The sequence below is a fragment of the Poromitra crassiceps genome, assembly GCF_964638095.1.
Source record: "Poromitra crassiceps genome assembly, chromosome: 18".
In the NCBI taxonomy this organism is placed as follows: domain Eukaryota; kingdom Metazoa; phylum Chordata; class Actinopteri; order Beryciformes; family Melamphaidae; genus Poromitra; species Poromitra crassiceps.
This window is the reverse complement of record NC_139636.1, coordinates 10,835,054-10,858,536: the sequence shown is the minus strand read 5'-3', so window position 1 is coordinate 10,858,536 and position 23,483 is coordinate 10,835,054. Positions and strand designations below refer to the sequence as shown.

At 45.9% G+C, this 23,483-nt stretch overlaps 2 protein-coding genes and 1 pseudogene across 3 annotated transcripts in view; all 3 read right to left on the bottom strand.

Annotated features, from left to right (window-relative positions):
* Positions 1-654: 654 nt before the first annotated feature.
* On the bottom strand, positions 655-5,031 carry LOC310792923 (beta-1,3-galactosyl-O-glycosyl-glycoprotein beta-1,6-N-acetylglucosaminyltransferase 4 pseudogene; annotated as a pseudogene). Its single transcript has 3 exons — positions 5,021-5,031; positions 2,467-2,723; positions 655-1,679 (listed from the first exon to the last, which is right to left on the bottom strand). The product of its transcript is annotated as a beta-1,3-galactosyl-O-glycosyl-glycoprotein beta-1,6-N-acetylglucosaminyltransferase 4 pseudogene (transcript).
* LOC310792733 (FYVE, RhoGEF and PH domain-containing protein 4-like) lies at positions 3,611-21,533 on the bottom strand. The gene is made up of 14 exons (XM_083654462.1): positions 21,356-21,533; positions 16,915-17,004; positions 16,661-16,806; positions 15,825-15,981; positions 14,158-14,296; positions 13,591-13,649; positions 13,344-13,490; positions 12,517-12,689; positions 10,532-10,562; positions 10,341-10,421; positions 10,062-10,187; positions 7,571-7,708; positions 7,151-7,291; positions 3,611-6,229 (listed from the first exon to the last, which is right to left on the bottom strand). The coding sequence occupies exons 3-14, from the start codon at positions 16,786-16,788 to the stop codon at positions 5,966-5,968; spliced, it is 1,584 nt and encodes a 527-aa protein (XP_083510588.1). The 5' UTR covers positions 16,789-16,806; positions 16,915-17,004; positions 21,356-21,533; the 3' UTR covers positions 3,611-5,965.
* LOC310792922 (uncharacterized protein) overlaps positions 16,891-23,483 on the bottom strand; it is a gene marked incomplete at its 3' end in the record, with an annotated part of 49,672 nt that continues 43,079 nt past the window's right edge. Inside the window, exons 5-6 of the mRNA XM_083654688.1 lie at positions 21,356-21,824; positions 16,891-17,004 (exon numbers count right to left, since the gene is read on the bottom strand). Coding sequence (XP_083510814.1) covers positions 16,891-17,004; positions 21,356-21,824 — 583 coding nt within the window. The remainder of the gene's footprint in view (positions 17,005-21,355; positions 21,825-23,483) is intronic.

The following is a 23,483-nucleotide window of genomic DNA, read 5'->3' as shown; positions in this document are numbered from 1 at the left end:
ATCTTCTTGGTGTACAGGCGCTTGGCTTTCCTGATGCCCCGGGACAGGTTCACTCGGGCTGTTCTCAGTTCGGCTGCGTCGCCGGCTCTGAAGGCAGCGTTCCGGGTCCTCAGCAGTGTGTGAACCTCCCCTGTCAGCCATGGCTTCTGATTTGCCCGAGTGGTGGTGGTCTTAGTGACATTAGTCACATTGTCAATGCAGTTGGAGATGTAGGCTGTCACGGTCTCTGTATATTCCTGTATGTCGGTGTGTTGTTGGTTGTTTGTGGCTGCTTGCCTAAACATGGACCAGTGGTGGTGGTGTCGAAACAGTCCTGCAGAGCAGAGGTGGCACCTTCAGGCCACCGGTTTGACGACTTTCACTCTTGGCCTGCATGCTGGTTTTAGCATAATGGTGATGTGGTCAGAGAGTGCACTGCAATAGTGCATTGCAAAATATTTGTAATTACATTTGTAAAAAAAAAATGGGGGGGGGGGGGGGGTCATCTCGCCACTAGGGGGTGCACCCGTACTTCCCGCGGCCCTGGATGGTGGTTGGTTGGGTTAGGGCTAGTGTTAAAGAGAGTTCTTCAGTAAACTGTTACTGTATTCTCAACATTGTATCTCTATTGGTAAGCGTGGACCTTTCCTTTTACAACGGTGTCTCATTCCCTCCTCACTTCAGAGGCATGATTGCCCTGTATTGACGTTTTTCCCTCAGCTTCTCCTCCAAGCATTTAAACACGATGGCGTCCACTTTGAGGTCAAATTTGTTAGCGAACCAATAGCTGGAGTCCAGGAGCCAGCGGAACTCAGCGGCTCCATAGATACAAATGTCACGCACGTATTTTCCAGTGCACGGTGGATACAGAGAACCTCTCCATTTGATCAGTCGCTCCTTAAGATTTATGACATCAGGGTCTGAAATGGGAATCTGGCCTGGCACCCCGGGCACCCGGACCAGGGTGGCCCAGAAGTGTTCTTCTGGTGCGTATGTGTCGGTGGACCACACCAGGAGGTCCCTGGCCTTCTGACTACTGGCTACATAACTCACAAACTCCCAGGACAGGACGACGTACGCAAGCCCAACGAACACTTCCATACCGTGAGGAGCCGCTGCCTTGGCCCGTGTGGTTTCGACAGGCTCCCTGTGGTACTCATACCTTCCTGGAATGTTCTTCAGCTCATGCTGGAAGCTAAAGCGCCGTTTTTTCATTTCGTTGGGCCGCATGGATTCCACCACGTTTCTGCCATTCAGCTGCTTAAGCTCCATCACCAGCTCATAGTTTGACTTGAGGGGGAAGTCCTGGCCACACAAGTTGATGACATACTTCCACTTGACCTCTGATCTCAACAGGTCCGAGAGGCAGTTGAGGTTAGCTTTAAGCATGGTGATGTGGCCATACTCCACAGACTCCAGTTTGGAGGCAATGTGTACATTTGGGAAACAAAGAGCGAGGTTCTTTATGGCCATCCTAAAAGCTGGAGTGGACTTCTGGTCATAATGAATGCAATAGATGTTATGAGGTGCATAGATGGCGCGGAGAAGACTCTCCACCATGGGTGCCATTTTATGCACCACTAGGGAGTAAGCCAGGGGGAAACGCCGTTCCTCATCTGACACAGAAATGTCATTGTATCCCCGTGTTCTGATAAACGTCTGACAGTCTGAGGTCAAAGAAACGATGCTATCGTCGTCCACTGGCGCCGGAACAAGGGGGACATGGGGACATTTTGTCCCCCTTAAAATTTGGTCCCCCTAAAAAAAAAAAAAAAAAAAAAAAAAAAATTTTTTTTTTTTTTTTTTTTTTTAATCTGAGGGGGCAACTGCCCCTGACGCTTAGAGCCCACTTTACACTGTTTACACAGCCTGTGATGCTTGTTAAAGCCGTGATCATTGTGGGATTATTACACCTGAGACAGACAGACCCAGGGATCAAGTTACAGAGAGCCCACTTTACACTGTTTACACAGCCTGTGACACTTGTTAAAGCCATGATCATTGTGGGATTATTACACCTGAGAGACAGACAGACCTGGACTCTGTACTGCACTCACTGTCATTGGCTGCTGCTATAATCGTATACGGTTATTGTTATTTTATTTTTGTGTTGAGATGACAAGTTTTGCACTGTGTTTCGAAGTGATAATAATAATAATAATAAGTTCAGTGTTTCTGCCTGTGTTGCTGTCTGTTGTAGTGTAATTATAAAATTACCTAAAGGGAGAGCAGGTCACCAAGTGAGTGAGAAAAGGAAAAATACTGAATAATTACATTACTACAGTATAATCCTAATGTTAATTTAAAATGAGATATTCATCTAAATATGGCTAAAAATCATCCAAACGTCCATAAAAACGTCAATTTTTCGTCGGCGCCCTAACGGGCGCCGAAAAAAAAAAAAAAAAAAAAAAAAAGAAATATTAGAAAAAAATAAAAAAAAATAAAAATTGTGTCCCCCTTATTGCAAACTCGTTCCGGCGCCACTGTCGTCGTCCAAGTCAACGTTGACTTTCCGTCGTATCTCAAGGGCCTTCCCTATCTCCACAGGGTCCAGCTCGTAGATGGCAGCACAGTTGATGTCCTCATAGCTGTGGCTCTGGTTCCTGGAGGAGCTGTCAGTGATTCCATAGGGCTCAATATAGAAGCGGCTCCACAACACCACCACTCCCACCACCAACAGAGACAGACAAAACAGGTAGCGCATGCGTCCCACCTTATTAAAGGGGAATCTTATTTCCATCCTGCAGAAAAGGGGATAAAAAGGATTATGGCAATGAGATAGAAGAACTTGCAGATCTCAAGTTGCCCGAGTTGCACCGGTCCTACTTATAGCCTCTGCAGGGAAGGAGTTATGACATCACTGATGATGTCATAAGTCTATGACATCATCAATGTCTGTCATGAACCACTTCATGATATCGGATGATTATAACATCATTAGTGGGTATGACATCATCAGTCACCACCTATGTTCAGTTGAAGGATTGTGATGCCACGCCACTGCCGCAACGCCGCCCTATTATACATGTAAATTATAAATTATATTAGTAAGAACATTGCGCGCTTCACCTCTTCTTTCAGGAAGTGTAAAGAGTGCCACTGTGGGTGACCTAACGGAGACAGATCTTTTATTAGGTAACTAGGTCCCATTAATTGCCGTAATTACCTAATGATGATTGCCCTAATTACTTACTGATGTGATGTCACTCGAGCAATGTGGACATCATCTGGTGACATCATCACTGATGACATCACTCACTGTTAACCCCTACTGGCACTAATTTTGAACACACACACACCAGACCAATACACCTAGCTAGGCACCCCTCCTCCCCACCCCTCTCGAACACTGACTCTCTAGCCTACGACCTTCTTATCTCTATAGCTACGGCCCCTTTTCCCTTAACCCAAATCGGAAATGTGAAATGTTATGGGTTCTTCCTTGGCCTAATGCTACACCCTTCCACCAAGTTTCATGAAAATCGGTCCAGTAGTTTTTCCGTATTCCTGCTAACAAACGGACAAACAGGACCAAAAAAGCGGGAACAAAAACATACCCTCCTTGGCAAAGGCCAAAAACAGACAAGACCCACTTCTACCATATGTCATCTTGTTTTATTTTCTTACAAGGGTACACTTTATATAGGACTGTAAAGTGCGTCGATTCTCAAATCTTTAGGGAGGAGAGGAGGGGACAGTGTAATCAAAATCTGTCTGTACATTCAGATCTTATAGACGGGGAAGTCTGTGCTGTTGCTTTGGATGTGAACATGGAGGGAGAAGAGTTCGAGGGGTGAGACTCGGGTGAGCACCAGCATCGAGCATAAGGGGACATTCTGCAAATGGGAAGATGAATGAACACACTCTGTGGATATAATCATAGGCACATTTACCCCCCAACCCTCCCCTCCCCCAAGTCAGTTCCAGTACTAATGGCACGTTCCATTTGTATTGGGAACTAGGAATATCCCAGTCGAGTGACGTCACACCCGAGTTGACCACATTCCAGTAAAACAGACAGGAAACCAGCCAGGCTTAGCTCTAGCCAGGCTAGCCATTGTTAGCAATAACAGTTCATAACACATTTTGCGGTATTTTGAGCATACAATGTAGCAACATGTCCACAGATAGAAGTGAACAGTACTGTGTGTACAGCTGATTTCATGAAACACAAATGAGACACAAGTGCTAATAAACAGCTTTCACTACGACTTTCACTACTGTTGAAGCGCAGAGCTGCCATCTTGGATGGTGAGGTCGGGCGGGGCCTGTGAGGCGCCCCGGAGATCGGGGTAGGAAATCCGAGGTCAGGTGACGTCACAAGGGGCGTTCCCCCGACCTTTGACCGTGTCAATTCCTAGTTCCCATAACAAATGGAATGTGATATAATGATTGGCTGCATTGCTGCCTAGCAAGAAAGAAAACCTACCTACTGCACTTCTTAGTTTACCGTGAATTGGCTGAGAGTAAGCTGAACAAATCGGGGGACAGAACTTTCTTGTTCTGCTTTTCTTTTAAGATCATGCTCATTGTATTCTATAAATTACTTTTAAATAATAAAATTAATTACAGCATTTAAAGACACACATTTTACATTTCTCACACCACTTTGTTACTACGTCTATGTCTCTGATTGTGCCGCATGGTGGGAAGACACTCCGGCTTTCTCCCAATGCTTCTATCATTTCCACATAAAGACTGATAATAATCATACTAGCAGTTTCATCACTGATTTTGCTGTCGTCAAACAATCCCCTCATCTGCAGGACTGCACATGGCTGAGTGTGTATCGTTGTTTATGCTCGACTAGATATTAGAATAGACAGCGTCGTTGTCCTCAGGAGTGTCACAAAAAAATCGCAACTCCCAAGAATCAATTATTTTTTTCTTTTAGTGATTATGTTTTGTTTGTTACCCAAAGATTCACCCCCCCCCCTAGTTGCCATGCTGTTTTACTACAAACAGCACTACTCGGTCCTTCTCAAATATGACACATACCCAAGGAGCAGTTTGATTGGACATTGGGCATTCACATTACCTTCCTTGCATGGTGATACTATGTGAAGCAACTCTACAACCTTCCATGCATTCTGCTGTCAGCTGTCCACGTATTGTATTCAAAACGGGAAGGATTTGCACGTTATTTCTTTGAGCGTGACGTAAGAGACAGACTGGGTGTGTACTACTTGCAAGGCAGGCAGGCAGGCAGACGAGTCAGCATGGCGCATCCATAGTTTGATTAGACTGTGTTTGTGCATTTCCACTGATTGGAGATGGGAGGCAAGACGGGACATAGTGATGTGAAACCACATGATTTAAATACTCATTGCTGATCATTCCATTTCCCCACTTCTGGAGGGATCTACTCCACCAATGAAAAAGAGAGAAATACTGAGGATACTGTACATCATACTTAGGTGTTTTTCTATATTATCAAAACAAGGTTTGCAACTGATTATTTCTGTACATTAAAAACACGTGTTCCTTTTCGACAAAAAGACAAAGAAAAGTAACATTGATACTGTCCAGGTACACAGAGCTGAGTTATAGCACAGGCAGACAGTGTGTGGGGAGCTTAGATAGTTTGATTTGATTCACATACTGTATCGGACACTGTGTCAGTCCGTGGGGTAGTCCATTGGCTCGAGAGGAGTCCAGAGTCCATGAAGACTGAGTGAGTTTGAGCTGAGGTCCTCTTGCTCTAGTGTTGATCGCACCAGGAATGTCCTTTCGCATTCCGGCACAGCTCGAGCAACGGATCGAAGTCTTTGCGTTCTCGCACGGGATCGTAAAAAAAAAAAAAAAAAAAAAAAAAAAAAATCCAGGAAGAAATCGACATGTTAACAAAGAAAGGCAGCTTATCCAGCACTGATTTTCTAGTTTGTCTTTGAACTGCGAGATCCAAACCCACTAGGGGACAGCACAGGGAGTTTCTATGTTGTTTTGGTGCAGCACATCTGTCTTCTCGCTTTGTACAAAACGTCTATGAGCTGTCCGTAGCAACCTCCTGCGCGCTGATGTTGTCCATCATGACGGCATTGCTGTCGATGGGCTCCGGCACCTCTCCTGTCACCGCCACCCGGATCACCTTCAGCCAGCGCTGCTTCAGTTCCTCGCTCTCAGCGGCGAAGCTGTGGACGGACTTGGACTGGGAGAGGCGGAAGCTGGACGGAGGGTCGGTGGGCCGGGGGCTGTCATCTTCTACCATGTAGCCCAGGAGAGGGATGGTGCTCTGGGCCTTCACATCCTGAGGAGAGGGAGGGTGGTGTGAGGCAGTCGTCTCTTAAAAGTCAAGTCTAGTTTATTTGTATAGCCCTAATTCACAACATCACATGCATGTCCCAGAGGGCTTTACAGAGAATATGTCTAGCTAAGTCTAGCAAAGCACTATCAATAAACAGGATTGAACAATCTTATATTAGAGAGAGAGGGAGAGAGGGGAGAAGGGGAGGGGAGAGTATAGAGGGGAGAGGGTGGGAAAATGGGGGAGAAGGGGAGAGAACCTACGAGTAACTGTGTAAAGCCTGACATCTAAGGGTACATTGTGACATCATCAGTGACATCACAATTGCTCGAGTGACATCATTACTGACCAAAATCATCACAAATCTCACAATGTGGGACCAAAAACGGACCGTCTGGCTTGAGAGACTAACAGGAAGTGTAAATACAATCGGGTGTTCCGATTTTGTATTTACACTTCCTGTGACTCATAAACCTAGTCTGACTCATAATGTGAGTCAAACTATGTTTGACCAGGTGAGTCAGACTAGTTTGAGCAGGTAAAACAGTCGGCGTTTTGAACAGGAAGTCGCGATACAATGGGTCAAGTGGGCGGGGCAGCATAAGGTGGCATATATAGGGTTATATACAGGTTACAGGTTCGTTTTCCATATCTCTGCTGTCAGCGGGAAACAACCTATTTTGTTCAGCTTGATGTGACTGAGTTGATCAGTTGATCTATGGTTTTGAAAAGGTTTTCGTGAACTCAGGGGTCGTGGAATTGTTTTAACCTATAGAGGAGAATAATTCAATAAAACATGGAAATAACCAAATGTGGAGTTATTGGATTGGCCACTTTCCAAAGAAAGCAACATTTCAAACACGCCAGCTTTCAATAATCCTTCAGTAACATGGCTCCAGTGAAGAGCTGAGGTGCGGCTGGTACCTGCGGAGCTCCGTAGAGGTAGAGCACCAGACACTCCTTCTCGGGGATGACACACCACACCTTCTGCCAGGGCTTGTTCTTCTCGCAGTACTGCAGGAAGCCACACATGATGCTGCTGCCGGAGAACTGGGCCGCCTCGATCTGCACAGGGACAACCAACACCATCAAGGTCAGCGAGGTAAGATCAATGAGGTAGGGGGGCTGAGGTAGGGAATTTGCACTTGTTTCTTAAATTAGTCTAAACGATTAATCAATTATAAGAAATAGTTGCAAATACATTTTCTCTTGATTGATTAATCGATTAATCGTTGCAGTGAATCTACAGTGAAGCAATGCTAGCTCTTGGCTTGTGTGTGTGTGTGTGTGTGTGTGTGTGTGTGTGGGGGGGGGGGGGGGTCTCCACCCCAAACATCGTCTCACCTCCAGGATGCCCTTCTTCTTCCCCTCGGCTCTCTCCTCTCCGGTCAGGATGGAGTAGCAGTCCCTGCAGACTTTGTTCACCTTGTTGCTGTCGTACTCGAGTCGCACCTTATTGTCCGAGCATTTCCCACACACCACCTGCAGGGGGAGAGGACATCTCAGTCACTTTTAAGGCAGGAACACATCAAGCCGACGGTCTGGTAATGTCTTGGCCGTCAGTGAGCGTCTGGTAATGTCTGGGCCGTCAGTGAGCGTCTGGTAATGTCTGGGCCGTCAGTGAGCGTCTGGTAATGTCTGGGCCGTCAGTGAGCGTCTGGTAATGTCTGGGCCGTCAGTGAGCGTCTGGTAATGTCTGGGCCGTCAGTGAGCATCTGGTAATGTCTGGGCCGTCAGTGAGCATCTGGTAATGTCTGGGCCATCAGTGAGCGTCTGGTAATGTCTGGGCCGTCAGTGAGCGTCTGGTAATGTCTGGGCCGTCAGTGAGCGTCTGGTAATGTCTGGGCCGTCAGTGAGCGTCTGTGCCCCTAGTCTTTGCGATGTGTCCCGCACCGTTGGCTCTAGTCGGCTTTGTCGGCGAGCTTTTTCGATGTTGAATCGGCATCGGGCCCGTCGGTGAGAGAAATCACTCTGATTGGCTGGTCAGCTGTTTAAGCGAATCAGTGCATGAGAAGAGCACGATATCACCCATTTAGTGTGGTTTTGATCTTATTTTTTGCCGCTGCCTTTTCCTTTCTTCTTCCACAAGCAAAAGACCAGACAAGGGCTGACAGCGCCAGCGCCATTTGCAACTTTTTATCAGACATATTCTCAATTAGTAGCTATAACTGTATTACAAAACCGTCTAAGTTGTGAGCGAGAGTGGTGTGAAAATGGTAGGCAAACGCTGCTTTGTTTCCTGTATCTGGTTTGTATATCCGCAGTCCTTGGTCTCACGCAGGCACTGTGCTAGGTGACCGTCGGCTGTAGTATTTCCATGGGGTTCAAGTGCAGGTTTTTGGCACTGACACAGGCAACGTGAGGAGACGCAATAGAGAGCAGCAGGGATGACGTATTTTTGTAGTCGGAACGCGGAAGTCCCGGACTTCATGGTTCTCTGTTTCTGCCTATGGGATTTTTGAATGGGTTTTTGGCGCGATGCTTCAAATAAGGTCTCTGGGCAACGCAAGCTTAATCAAACGCGAACCAGTGTTCAGCGGGATACTCTTCACACATGAGGACCACTTTCATGAGTTTTGAAGCGTAAATGCGAGCCCTAGAAGTAAAAAGCTCATGCTAAGCTAATCCAGAACTACACACAGTGTCGCATAGGCTTCCACGTCACGTCACCACTCAAGCTGGAATGTTTTTTTTGTTTTGTTTTATTTTATTTCCCCCCCCCAATTTGTTATCCCATTTTTATCCCCCATTAGTGCTAATTTAATGTATTTATCCTGGTTGCTACTCCACCCTCTGCTGATCTGGGGAGAGCCGAAGCTGGCTCCATGCTTCCTCCGAGACATGGGCAGTTAGCCAGCCGCTTCTTTTCACCTGACAGGGGAAGCTTCACCGGTAGGACATAGCACGTGGGAGGTTCACACTATTCCAACCAGTTCCCCTCCCTCCGAACAGGCGCCCTTAACGACCAGAGGAGGAACCACATTAGCAACCAGGATATTGCATGTTTTGGTGAAGGGGTTCCTATATGAAGGAAACCCCCGGGAGGCACGGGGAGAACATGCAAACTCCACACAGAAAGGCCCTTTTGACGACCCCACCCGGGCGGTGGTCACTCGAGGACATGCGGACGGGCACGCATTCCTTCAGCGTTCACAGCGTCCCAGGTGGGAATCGAACCCAGGACCTTCGAGCTGTGAGGCGACAGCGCTTACCACTGCACCACCGTACCCCCCAACCTGGAGTGTTGTTGATGTGTGCGCTGCTGTGCACTGATTTCCCCAGGGCGGAACCAGGTGAGGGAAAGAGAATGTCCGTGTTCGTCCTTTGAAGTGATGACGTTATTGACGTATAATATCCCCGTCGACTCAACAGTGTAGTCTCATTTAGCCGTTTGCTAGCTAGCCGCCCTTTTAACGGCACGTGAAAGCTTAAAAACTCATAAAAGTGGTCCTCATGTGTGAAGATGATCCTGCTGAACACTGGTTTGCGTTTGAATAAGCTTGCGTTAAACCACAGACCTTATTTGAAGCATCGCGCCAAAAACCCATTAAAAAAAAAAAACATTCAAAAATCCCATAGGCGAAAACAGTGAGGAACCGGTTAGCATCGATGTTTTCCGGACTCATTCCTGCGGCTCTCTATGGGCGGCCTTCGTTGGTGCTGTTTTTGCCGTCGGCCCCCAGTGTGTCTGGGACCTTACAGTTATCTCTCACTGCTCTGTGGAGTCAATCAACACAGCGTGGATTCTCCTCCCACTGCACAACTCTCTCTCCAGAGTCTAAGGTGCCATCGAGGTCGAGGCACCATGATGGCGCCGAGGCTGATGATCACTTACATAGCCACAGGCTCGACAGTGGTGTCTCCGTCTCGTCAGGGCGTTGAAGGACTCTTTGCACTTCATACACATCGTCACCTCGTTGTCACGGATCCAGCGCGGGGCGCGCTTCCCCAGCTCCGCCGTCTGCAGAAGAAACACACATCCGTCAAATCTATTCAAGTACAACCGCAGCGGCGTGTTTGGCTCCTGGAAATGGGTTTTAGACACAGGAGACATTTGACCCAATTCATGTGATTTGGGGCCGACGTTCTGTACTATTTCAAAAGCGGCACTAACCGATACTTCCTCCGCGTCCTTCAATGCAGACTTGAAGCCCTCTTTTTTCTGCTGAAAGATCCCAATGGTCTCCTTTAAAGCCTGAAGGACATACAGACACCAAATGAGCCACACTCATCCCAACCTCCCTACAACAGCGTATCATCGAAAAGACAATAAGCACTAAGCAGGTAATAAAACATTGTCTGTACCTTAATCCAGTCTGCCTTGTCCTGTTCTGAGCTGAGGAGGAAAATGAAACCCAGAAACACATCATAATAGTGAAACAGTATATCTGTAAGTTTGGTCGTTTATGCGACAGTCCTACTATTCAACCAGCTTATGAAATGTGATCCTCCCACGACCCACGTGCTACATCCTGCTGGTGAAGCTCCCCGCTGTCGGGTGAAAACAAGCGGCGGGCAACTGCACATGTATCGGAGGAAGCATGCGTGTGTCTACGGCTCTCCTCAGATCAGCAGAGGGTGGGGCAGCGACCGGGGCAGCAGGGTGGAATTGGCCAAGTACAATTGGGGAGAAAAGGGGGGGGGGAATCAGAAAGAAAAAGCGTAGAAAATACATTTGAGGAACGCTTTTTACGAAATACCAACATAGCAGTTAGCTGTGGTCAAACAGTGTATTTAGACACTGAAAGCATCATGATTTTCTATAGTTCTGGAGCTTGGATGTAGTTATTCTAAGAGTTAAGATGATAAAGTGGTCTATATAAGTGAAATTATGTCGGGTGCAAATTATACATCAACTTAGCTGGGAGGGTCTGGGACGGATTTTTTTTGGCACCTTTTTACAATGCCTGCAAATACAGCTCTATACTTATCTACAGGAACAGGAGAGGGATCTTTATATGTACTGTATCAGGTGCTGGGTTTAGTTCCAGCAGCCAGATCAGATCTCTTAATTACACCCCAAGTCCCATTGAGATCAGAGATCTCTTTTACAAGAGAGACCTGGCCAAGGTAGCAGCCACACAGAAACACATGACACACATTCAAATGCAACTTACACAACATGAATACAGAATCCACAATAAAACAGAAGAGCAGCTATTTAAAGACAACATGGCCGCATGAAAAGCAACCACATGCCTCCGTCACCACATTCTTTATGATGTCCTTAAATGTATGAATGGAGAGAAGTGCAGCTAATTTTAGATCATTTCGCAGATCATTCCCCGCCCACGGTGCTTAGTAGGAGAAAGCACTTTTCCCCAGATCTGTCAAAAAAGCCATGGTACATTAAAAAGCAACCATTTTGAGGAGCGCAGCTGGTAGCTACCAGATCTGAGACAGAGAAGGGAACAGAGGTAAGCTGGAAGTTTATAAATAAATAAAATACCCCAATGCTGACGTCTACGGGTGGTCAGCGATGTCCAACCCACCAAATCATACAGAATGCAATGGTGAGTCAGGGACTTTGGATTTGTAATCAAACGTAGCGATGCATGGTACACTGAATCAAGGCTCTGTAAGAGGAGGCTGCAGACAAGATGTAGAAGATGTCACTGTAGTCAATTAGCAACAAAAAAGTAGCCTCCACAAGTTTTTTTCTTGGCATTGAAAGTAAAACTAGATTTATTTATCAAATAAAAGCCAATCTTCACTTTGAGCTTCTTAACTAGATTAGCAATGTGCACATTAAAAAAAGCTAGTTGTCTATCCATATACTGTACCCAGGTACTCATACCCAGGTATGATGGCACCCTTTCAATGGATTTACCATCAGACGTGTTAATACTAAGATCATCATGCAACTGCAAGCGAGCTTTTGAAAATACCATGAATTTTGTTTTCTGAGGATTTAAGACCAGTTTCAAACCCAGCAGAGCAGTTCAAATTTTAATTCAGGGTTCCTACAGATTTTCATTTAAAAAATGCCATACTTTTTACAGACTTTGATTTGTTTTGAAGATTTTGTGTGCTGATCAATATGATTTACGGAGATAGACATCTTGCCGCTGCTAACTACAGTAGGTCATATCACTGTATAGATGAAGATTGTTCTTCACAGCCACAAATATTAGAATATGCGAGATGATTGGCAGGGTTCTTTTCATATTCCCAAACTATTCAAGACGTGGAAATGATCCAATTAATTTTTAATACTTTTCCAGATTTTCCAGAGAACCCTGGGAATGACCCTCAAATGACTGGAGGTAGATTGTGTAATGTGTGTGTACCTGGCCTGGAGCTCCAGTGTGCGTTCCTTCCCTGACACCTGGAAGGTGTAAGGATAATCCTCGTTGGTCGTCTCCAGGACCGTCATGCCTTCGATGCCGATGCGCGTCCTCACCGTGTATTTGGTGCCTCCCAGGCTGAACTTGGGCACGCAGTAAAACAGCATGTTGTTAAACTGACAGAGACGGAAACAAAGGAAAAAGCAAAAAGTATTTTCAATCACTGCAGCTGTAGATTCACATGTGACTGTATGGATAAGCAATATTCAGATTCATCAAATGACTCTGGACCGAGTTTAAGTTGGTGCCATTATTTTCTTCCAACAGGTGGCAGTCAAGGCTGCAGACAGGCCAAAGCGCGTGTGGGAGTGTGACTTAACCTCCCCTCCTGCCTTCTCCCCCCTAAGCGTGTGTTGCCAGCGATTGCCAGACGTGTCTGTACTGGTGGAGACCAGAGACAGACATTTTGAAAAGCCTTCAGCTCTCAGTAGTAGACTATTTTGTAGCTTTAGTTTAGTTTCTCTCTTGTGTTTCTGTTTTGAACTTACTTGAGATATCTGCTATTTTCCCATTTCCTCCTGGTCACTTTCAGTCGTATATCTGAGCCGTGTTCATATAAAAAGCTTTCCATTGACAAACTAACCAAAGGATTTTTATTGTGAAGAACTTGATACAGCCGTGACTTTTGACAGATGGAAATAGAGAGAGAGATGGAGAGAGAGAGAGTAAAAACGAAGAAAGAAAGAGACAAGATAATGAAATGGACAGCGTGACGTTGGGTTGCACGTCTCCAAAGTAGGATCACCCTGAACTTCGGCAGTTTCTCTCACCAGGAAGAGGTATCTCTCCATGGCCGAGGTGTTCCTGGCAGCGAGCTTCAGGAGGTGGCCCTCTTTGATGAACTCGTTGGAGGCGTTGACGATGTCCTCCTCCTCGCCCACCATCTCGTAGATCTCCAGCAGTTTCTTCAGATTCTCCTACACGAGGGACGGGACATTGGATTACAGTGGGATCTGAGCTGCAGAGCTTCAGAAGCATCAGGCAGAGGAAGCTGCTTGTATCAGTGTCTCTACTTACAGACTTCCGTATGGCACTGTTGGAGTGAGTGGCTGCCATGGCAATGATGTCTAATGATTCTGGGGGTGGGGGAAACACAAAGACAAGTGATGGGTAACCTTTAAATTGAACATAATATACAGTATCTCACTGGGAAAACCTGCCTGCGATTTTCATTCCAATTGTATTTGGCCAATTTCCCCTGCTGTCCCGGTCATTGCTCCACCCCCTCTGCCAATCTGGGGAGAGCCATAGACTAGCACACGCTTCCCCCGATACATGTGCAGTCGCCAGCCACTTCTTTTCACCTGACAGTGAGGCGTTTCACCGGCAGGCCATAGCGCTTGGGAGGATAACACTATTCCCCCCAGGCACCTCGAACGACCAGAGGAGGTGCTGGTGCAGCGACCAGGGCTCATGCCCCACCGGCTTCCCACCCGCAGACACGGCCAATTGTGTCTGTAGGAACGTCGGAACCAAGCCGGAGGTACCGCTGCCGGGAATTGAACCCGGGTCTCCGCAGCGTTAGGCGAGTGCTTTTTGCCTCTGCACTACCCAGACGGCCCGTTCCCGGGTGTTACTACTTACTCTCTGCATCTCTGCGGTCGGGGTCGTCCTGAGGCAGCTTCTTCAGGTAGTCTTTAAGCAGCATCTCATAGCGAGGGATTCTCTGCACCGGCTCCAACATGTGGTGCTGCAGTGTCAGGCAGCCGCACGCTTCTTGGCACTGTCCAGCAATAACCATAACGCCCATATATGTTTTAATACACATTTCATACAATAGAGAGGCAAAGTCACGCCCCCCTTCCAGTCAGGCTCTACACGCACCAGTGTGTGAGTGGTGGTGAACAGAGAGGAGACAATAATTATTTTTTATCCCGTTTGAATTTAGTCTACGAAGTAGAAGTACACATATGAGGTTTGTCAATTTTAAAGGATAACTTTGCATGTCAAGAAAGTCGCAGTTTGACGTAAAACTGTTGCACTATAAGTTATAAATGGGAAAGACAACGTTCTCTCCCACCAGGCCATGTTGGTGTTGGTGTGAGAGGTATTGTGCGAGATGAGAGATTTTATTTTTATTTAACCAGGGAGGACCATTGAGAGCAAGCTCTCTTTTTCAAGGATGCCCTGATTACAGCATATACAAGAATACCATTTCAAAATTGCAGTACATAAAAAAAAAAAAAGCAAAAAAAAAAAGCAAAGCAGATTGAGCGGTTTCATACAAAACTAAACGTTCCGTTTCAGTTTAACGACAAACTGTGACTTTCATGACTTTTAAATTGATAAACATCACATGTGGACTTCATGGCACAATTCAAACGGGATAAAACTAAAATTGTCTTTCACCGTTCACCACCACCACCAACAGGTGTGACATTGGCTCTCTATATCATAATGCTTTTGCATCGTATGTTAGTGGGACAGAGGTAACAGAAACATACTTATAATTAATCATATTTAGCTACTGACAACAACAACTGATACACAAATGTGAACTATAGTGCTTTTCTGTAGTGTGAAAACTTTGTAGCAGGACATTATTGCACATTATAAGACTTCAGCGTGATTTCCTGCCTGCGTCCTTTCTAAATCTGGACCACTTCATCAAATCTAACTGCAGCGCTCTCCCCCTTACATGATATTATTTAATGCTTTGAAGTTGGTTCGCTTAAAGGGATCCTAATTGATAGTAATTAGTGGCCGGGCCAGCAGAGCGGCAGGGCCACTTATTGTATTTGTCATTATTCTTCTTCTTCCTCTGAGGAAGTTGGATTTTCCATGCATGAAAATAAACCAAACTTTGCACAAAGGTCCAGTCCCATGCCAAACTTCGTTGATGCGAATTTGACGCCAATAGTCCTGATGGTGGCGCTACAGCGACCATCTAAATTTCCAAACTTTGAAAATTCTTAACAAATCAGGCATACGTTCTACGGCTTTGCAACTTTCACTGAAATGTACTGTAGGCCCAAGTGAGGAGAAACTTTTGTACGTTGCAACCTATGGCCAATTAAGAGTCCAAAGACCGCAAAACTGCAAAGACTGTAAAACTAATTAAACCCTACTCTCACATTTTCTCTTCAAACGACACCAAACTTCAGCATCTGCATCGTTAGACTGTCCTACACAGAAAACTCAGACAGATTTTTGATTTGATCAAAAATTTAGCCCACAGTGACTGATGATGTCACTGATGATATTTCCGATGTACCGGAATTTGTCACAAGCCAAGAACTGGCTCACAGTACCTGTATCTCCTGAATGATGGCTTTGAACTGAGGTGAGCGGTCCGTCCACTGCTTCAGCAGATCCATGGCTTTCTCGAAGTTCTTCACATACTCAGCGTACATCTTCAGGAAGGGCGTGAGCTTCTGTAGGATGTCCCCAATGCGAGGTTTGGATGTCCTGCATGGGGGGAAGCAAGGTCAATCCTTCAAATCTTTTGTGGACCATGTGACTTTGCAGAGTTAAACCATAACTTGGAGACCACAAGTTCCCCCGTATCCCCACAGAACTAAATTAATCGAAAAGCGCAAACTCTTCCACCAGCCTTTGTAGTTTATCATGTAGTTCAGGGTTTCTCAACTGGTGGGTCGGGACACAAATGTGGGTCACGGACCTGTTTTGAGTCGGTCACGGATGTGTGCATGATAAAAGAAAGTTCTACTCCTTGAGGATGCCGGCATCCGTGGCCGGTATGACTGTCTTTCAGAGGCTGCAGCAGGCTCCTTTTTAGAACCAGAGTGAAGATCCTGGTATTATATGAAACTAGAAGACCTACATTAAGGCATTAATTGGTACCCATCTTGTCATGCTAGCTTGTCAGGAAGGGAGCTAAATAATGCTCCAAAGTTAGGCTGAATCTTGGCGAGGAAATCTGGGCCGCGACTTAATGACTAAGGAAAAATGTGGGTGGTGAGGCTAGACCAGTTGAGAACCACTGATGTAGTTTATCTTTTTGTTTTTATTATCCTTATATGCTTGCGTCCTTTGTTTTCCATAAAGCCCTTTGTGACAATTCCATTAGTTAAAAGCGCTCTCCACAAATTAAATCACAAATCATTAAATGTGAGTTGAAGCTTACCATTCTCCCATACGTTTCTCCAGGTCTGGAAGTAGGAACTGGCTGTGAAAGGTGTGGATGGAAGTGATGTTGGAGAAGATGTTCTTCACCACATCTATGGGGAATGTTCCTTTACCTGCCTCCTCCATTAGCTTGGTACAGAACACCTGGCACATAGAAGTGATAAGTGATCAATAATAGGTTTGCTTTGCCTGGTAGACATTATCAAGATGCTAAATTCAATTGGAGCTTCACAGCAGACAGAAGTTCCTCACCTGGTCCAGCAGGTTAAGCCGAGAAACGTAGGCCTTCTCTGTGTGCAGGAGCTCGCTGGCGATCTTATGCAGTTTCTGTTCGTTTGTCTCCTGGGGAAATGGCACATGAGGGACAATGGTGAGATTTTTTAAATTATTATCAAGTCCGGCTTCCCACCCGCAGACACGGCCAATTGTGCCTGTATGGACGCCCGACCAAGCCGGAGGTAACACGGGGGCTCGAACCTGCGACCCTCGTGTTGATAGGCAGGGAATCTACTGCTGCACTACCCGGATGCCCAATGGTGAGTATATATGTGTACCACAACATGGCATCTCATTTCTTCAAACTTCTAATCATTAATGAATTAGTGAGGTGTGAAAGTGATCTTATTTGATTGTGCTAGGAAGTCAGCAGCATGGTCCATAGTCCAGATGATGACCGTCTCAGTCGAATACTTCACTAACGATGATGAATAACAGACGTTATATTCTACAGAGTTCTTTCTTAAAATAGGCCCTTGTCTGTTACTCAACACACTGAATAGAATTAAGACAGCGCTGACTGGAACGCTTAATGCAGGAGTGCAGAACAAACATGAGTCTGAAGGTCATGGGTTCAGTCTTATTCAATATACACTTCCACAATGTTGTCATTTGCAACTGTTCTGTTCCCTCCGTGCTTCGGCAAGTTCCTGTTTGGTTCAAGTCACTGATCTCCTTAGAAGTCGACAGTCAAAACTCCCTACTCTCTAAGCCAGTGGTTTCTCGTGTGTTTCCCGTCAGGGACCCCTAAACTGACCTTTATAAGATTTTGTCCTGGGCCGTCATCTGATAAGATTTTAGCTTTTAGATGTTTTATGACAGAAAGTGGATGAAACCCATGAGCAAAACAGTCATACATTCTGTCATTGTGTTGCTTATGAATTTAATTATTATTACCGTAATCATCCCCCTTTTTGCTGGGGACCCCCTGGAAGGACCTTTGGGGGTCCCTGGATCCCACTTTGAGAACCACTGCTCTAAGCTAATAGTTATCAGAGAGCAACTCGCTCCTTTAGACTCATGCTATGTTGTATTTCCTGCATTTCTACGAGAAAATGTTCATGTTCACAAAACATGACTGTGCTCATGCTGCTCCAGGCCTCAGTGACTCGTACACTGTTTGAGTGCAGCTTTGTTTTGCATGGCATTGTGTTGGCAGTGCACACAGCATGCTAACACTGTGGTGTGTTATTGACAGTGGGGTGATGGTGGGCTGTGTGACTTCACTGGCTGTGCTGCGGTCAAGACGGGCCTCTCAGAACGGGAAATGAAAAGGGAAATGAGAGGAAATCAAACAATGTGCTCTCCGACACAGCTCTGTATAACTGGGCTCGGTGCGAGAGATGATTAGTAAAACACTCATCGTCATATTTAGGAGTACGTATGTATTTTGAATTCTACAACCTAAATTCACACAGGCACAGTGAAGTCATGCGATGACCTTTAGGTTCACACGCCTAGCCAGTTTTCTGACATGGCACCAGAATATTTCACACTTTGCACAACCACAAGCAACAGTAACACTCTCTATCACTCTCTCTCTCTCTCAGTTGCCGGCTATTAGCCTTGAGGGCAACTAGCTCAGCCCAAGTGCTTCAGATTTACACGTCATGTTTCTTGAATCTGTTTTCAAATTCACTGTCTCACAATGAGAAAAATGTGCTTCATGATGGTTTTCAAATACTAAGGCTTCATTTAATGGTATATTTCTTGAATGAATGTTTTATTAGAGGTATGTATTTTATAGCAGAGATTGTGATCATAACAATGTCTGCAACCTTTATTAAGTCGGTATTTGCAGTATAGATACAATAGCACTGATTGTAGCATCAACTAGCTTGAAATGCCGAGGTGCTGAGGGGGTTAGGGCGTACACTTAGCCTACTTGAACTGTAAACTGCTATCTATGTTTTATTGTTGTTGTTTTTTTACATCTTGTGTATGTGATACTATGTGGTTTTATGCTTGCTGCAATACAAATCGCTCTTTGGGGACAAATAATGAACTTGAACTTGAATGGAAAATGTTCATATGCAGAACAGTCACACCATGCTGGGTGACAGTAGCAGTTCCGCTAATTTAAACGTTGTCTCCTTGCTGAGTGGAGGCACAACACCACACAAACCTGGCTGACACAGTGACTGGAAGGTTTTATGCGGTTGCTAACGTCCAGTTGTGATGTATTAACTGAAGATAATCAGAAACTGAAAAATTTAGAGATTTTTGAAAATGGAATAAAGAATAACTGAATTTTAACTCCATGCATCAAATAGCTTGATAAAAGCATAGAGGTCAAATGTAACTGAATGTTGTAGAGATGTGAAAGCATTGGTAAGTTTTGCCTTGACAAAGTCAAACGTGTGTGTTCAGTATGAGCATTAGAATATGGAGCCAGTAGCTCAAATGATGGCATAGATGAGTACCACTTAACTTGGAACTTAAGATTAATATACTTAACTTAACTTAACATAACTTAAACCAATTCAACCTCTTACTAAACAATACAGATACCATTCGTTTCTCTAAAGCAATGTCCCTTATGGTTTAACAAAGTTTCAGCTGGCAGTCGAAAGGCCTTCGGCTAGGAGCACCAACTGCAGATGGCTTCCACTGTACAGTATACATACAGTACAGTGGTTTCAGGCCTGAGAAAGCAGAGAGTGATCTGAACTCCAGATATTTATAGTCAGTCGACAACAGCAGGCACCACAGGCTCCCATGGGGGTCCGCCCAGCCACGAACCCAGCTGCTGGAGACCTCCACATATGTTTGGTCTTCACGGAAAATAACCCCTCTAGTATCTACTACATGGCATCAGGAAAATAACCCCTCTAGTATCTACTACATGGCATCAGGAAAATAACCCCTCTAGTATCTACTACATGGCATCAGGAAAATAACCCCTCTAGTATCTACTACATCAGATCAGGAAAATAACCCCTCTAGTATCTACTACATGGCATCAGGAAAATAACCCCTCTAGTATCTACTACATGGCATCAGGAAAATAACCCCTCTAGTATCTACTACATGGCATCAGGAAAATAACCCCTCTAGTATCTACTACATCAGATCAGGAAAATAACCCCTCTAGTATCTACTACATCAGATCAGGAAAATAACCCCTCTAGTATCTACTACATGGCATCAGGAAAATAACCCCTCTAGTATCTACTACATCGCATCAGGTAAATAACCCCTCTAGTATCTACTACATGGCATCAGGTAAATAACCCCTCTAGTATCTACTACATCAGATCAGGAAAATAACCCCTCTAGTATATACTACATCAGATCAGGTAAATAACTCCTCTAGTATCTACTACATCAGATCAGGTAAATAACTCCTCTAGTATCTACTACATCAGATCAGGAAAATAACCCCTCTAGTATCTACTACATCAGATCAGGAAAATAACCCCTCTAGTATCTACTACATCAGATCAGGAAAATAACCCCTCTAGTATCTACTACATCAGATCAGGAAAATAACCCCTCTAGTATCTACTACATCAGATCAGGTAAATAACTCCTCTAGTATCTACTACATCAGATCAGGAAAATAACCCCTCTAGTATCTACTACATCAGATCAGGAAAATAACCCCTCTAGTATCTACTACATCAGATCAGGTAAATAACTCCTCTAGTATCTACTACATCAGATCAGGAAAATAACCCCTCTAGTATCTACTACATCGGATCAGGAAAATAACCCCTCTAGTATCTACTACATGGCATCAGGCTGACGGATGGAGACACACAGTTTGCTTGCAAGTTGCAACTCTATCCTCAGTGTTGGAGTAGTAGCTCAGAGAATACCTCTATTGGGTACTGTAGAGGTAAAAGCATTCTCCTACCACCAGGGTAGAGTAGAGGTACGTAAAAGCACTCTCCTATCACCACCGAGACCCGGGTTCAATTCCCGGCAGCGGTGCTTCCGACTTGCTCAGACATTCCTACTGACACAATTGGCCGTGTCTGTGGGTGGGAAGCCGGTGGGAGTATGAGTGCTGGTCGCTGCACTAGCACCTCCTCTGGTCGGTCGGGGCACTTGTTCAGGGGGAGTGGAACTGGAGGAATAGTGTGATCCTGCACGCGCTACATCCTGCTTGTGAAACAAAATATTTGCACAACAAGATCTTCTGATAAATAAGCATCAGTCATGTGGATATACAGTAAGTGGGTAAAGACAAATGATAGAACAGCTAGAACAGTCTGGTGAGTTCAGAAACTGGCATCACTTTACTTACTGTAATGCAGCCTTTAACACCAGGAAAAGACAACACACAATAATGTTACAATATCCAAAATGAAAGAGGATATCTAGTCTCATATCACAATATCGATATAATATCGCTATATTAGCCAGGCCCTATCTAAATCTGTACAAAGAAACAATACCCGTGTGGCCATACCTTGTGTTCTGCACCGTCTTCTTCTTTGCACTGCTCGCTCTCCGTCTCTGCAGACCCACTGTCCTCGTTCCCTGTGTGTCTTTCTGAAGCAGTCCTGTCAGTGTGTGTCGGTGAGTGCTCCCCACTCTGTTCCCCCACGTCTCCATTGACTAGCGTGCCACTCTCTATCCTTACAGTCCCGTTGCTCCTCTCCTCCTCCTCCTCCTCCTCCTCCTCCTCCTCCTTCTCCTCCTCCCTGTCCTCCTCCCTGTCCTTCTCCCTGTCCTGCTCCTGGTCCATCTGGGCTAGCACCCCGTTAGCCGGCAGCTTGTGGGCATTATCCTCCCGCGGCGGCGGCGGAGGCGAGCGGTGGTTTTCCTGTATCCTGCCGGCGCTCTCCGACGGCCTCTGGTAGCCGCGGTGCGCCGGGCTGCAGTTGGCCGACTTGCTGATCTGTTTGGAGCCGCCGTCCCTCCTGTTCTCCGTGCTGCTAGAGGGACAAGAGGAGGAAGAGAGACGAGGGGGAAGTCGGTCAGCAGCGCGGCAGAGAACAAGTCACATACAAAGAATCTGTAGGGTAGTAGAGGAAAGAGCAGGAGAGAGAGAGAGAGAGCGAGAGAGAGAGAGAGAGAGAGAGAGGGGGGGGGGGGGGGGGGGTCTGCGCACAGGCACGCCGAACAGGGAGTGTGTGAGGAGCAACGGGCCGGGGACCAGCCAGCTTCTCCACGTGTGTGTGTGTGTGTGTGTGTGTGTGTGTGTGTGTGAGAGAGAGTTAAAAATAAAACTGTGGACGCGCACAAACTTCCCTGTGTGATGAAGGCGCTGCAGAGAGCGGAGATAACGCAGAGGGGAGTGTGAGAGAGAGCGGGGGGCAGAGGAGGAGCAGAGAGGTGCAGGAGAGAGAGGAGGCCAGGAGGAGGACAGGTACAACACCACTCCCTGGAGACATATCACGCTGCCCTACTTCTACGCACGCACGCACGCACGGCACACACACACACACACGCACGCGCGCACACGCACGCGCACACACACACACACACACACAGAATCCATATTGTATGCGGTGATCCTCAACCCTTTTCATATCAAGGACCCCCAATTCAGTCTACATTAGGACCACGCGCGGACCCCCAGTTGGACAGTCCCCCATTGAGATTGCGTTAATTGGACCCAAGCCTGAGAATATTTTTTATGTTCGATATGATTTTGTCCAGAATTCCAGAATGATGAGTGACTGTTAGAGCTGCAACAATTAGTAACTAAACGATATGTGAATACTACCAGTTTCTTAAATGTGAGTATTTTCTGGTTTCTTTAGTATTTTATGACAGTAAACTGATTGTCTTTGGGTTGTGGACTGTTGTTCAGGACAAAAGAAGACATTTGGGGACTTCATCTTGGCCTTTGGGGGAAAAGTGATCGTCATTTTTAACCCTTTTTGTGACATTTTATAGACCAAACGACTAATTGATTCGTCGAGAAAATGATCGATCATACAAAGAATCGTGAGTTGCAGCCCTACTGTCTGTATCGTGGGTAGAGAGATGACGGCGAAACTACGATCAAAACAGTCATTCTTCTACAGTCTCTCTAATTGTGTTCACTTCTTGTTAAAAGTTGACTGACTCGTCGATTTGCCGGGGCCCCCTGGTGGTCACTCCCCAAACCCCACGTTGAGACCCACTGCTGCTGTACGCTGTGCTGTAAGAGCCTCCTCTCGCTTTCATCTGCTGCTTGAGCATGAATGATATGGAAAAGCAATTTGCACAAGACAAGTTGATATACGGCAAAGAGTCGGAACACGCGCGCACACACACACACACACGCACGCACACACGCACGCACGCACGCACACACACACACACACGCACACACACACACACACACACACACACGCACACACACCATTCAGTAGCACTACATCCTGTCCCAGCTGTCTGCGAGCCAGCTGACTCGCTCTGTACATTGTTGGCTCCTCCTCCTCCCCTATGCTTCCCATGTTACAGCAGGCAGTAACCTACTTACTGTATCTCATCTCACTACTGTACATTTCTTCTCACTGTCTCTCTTCATTCTTTTTGCCCGGGCAACATTTCTAACGCGTACAAGCACGAGCAATATGCAGCCAGCAACACAAACCACAGAT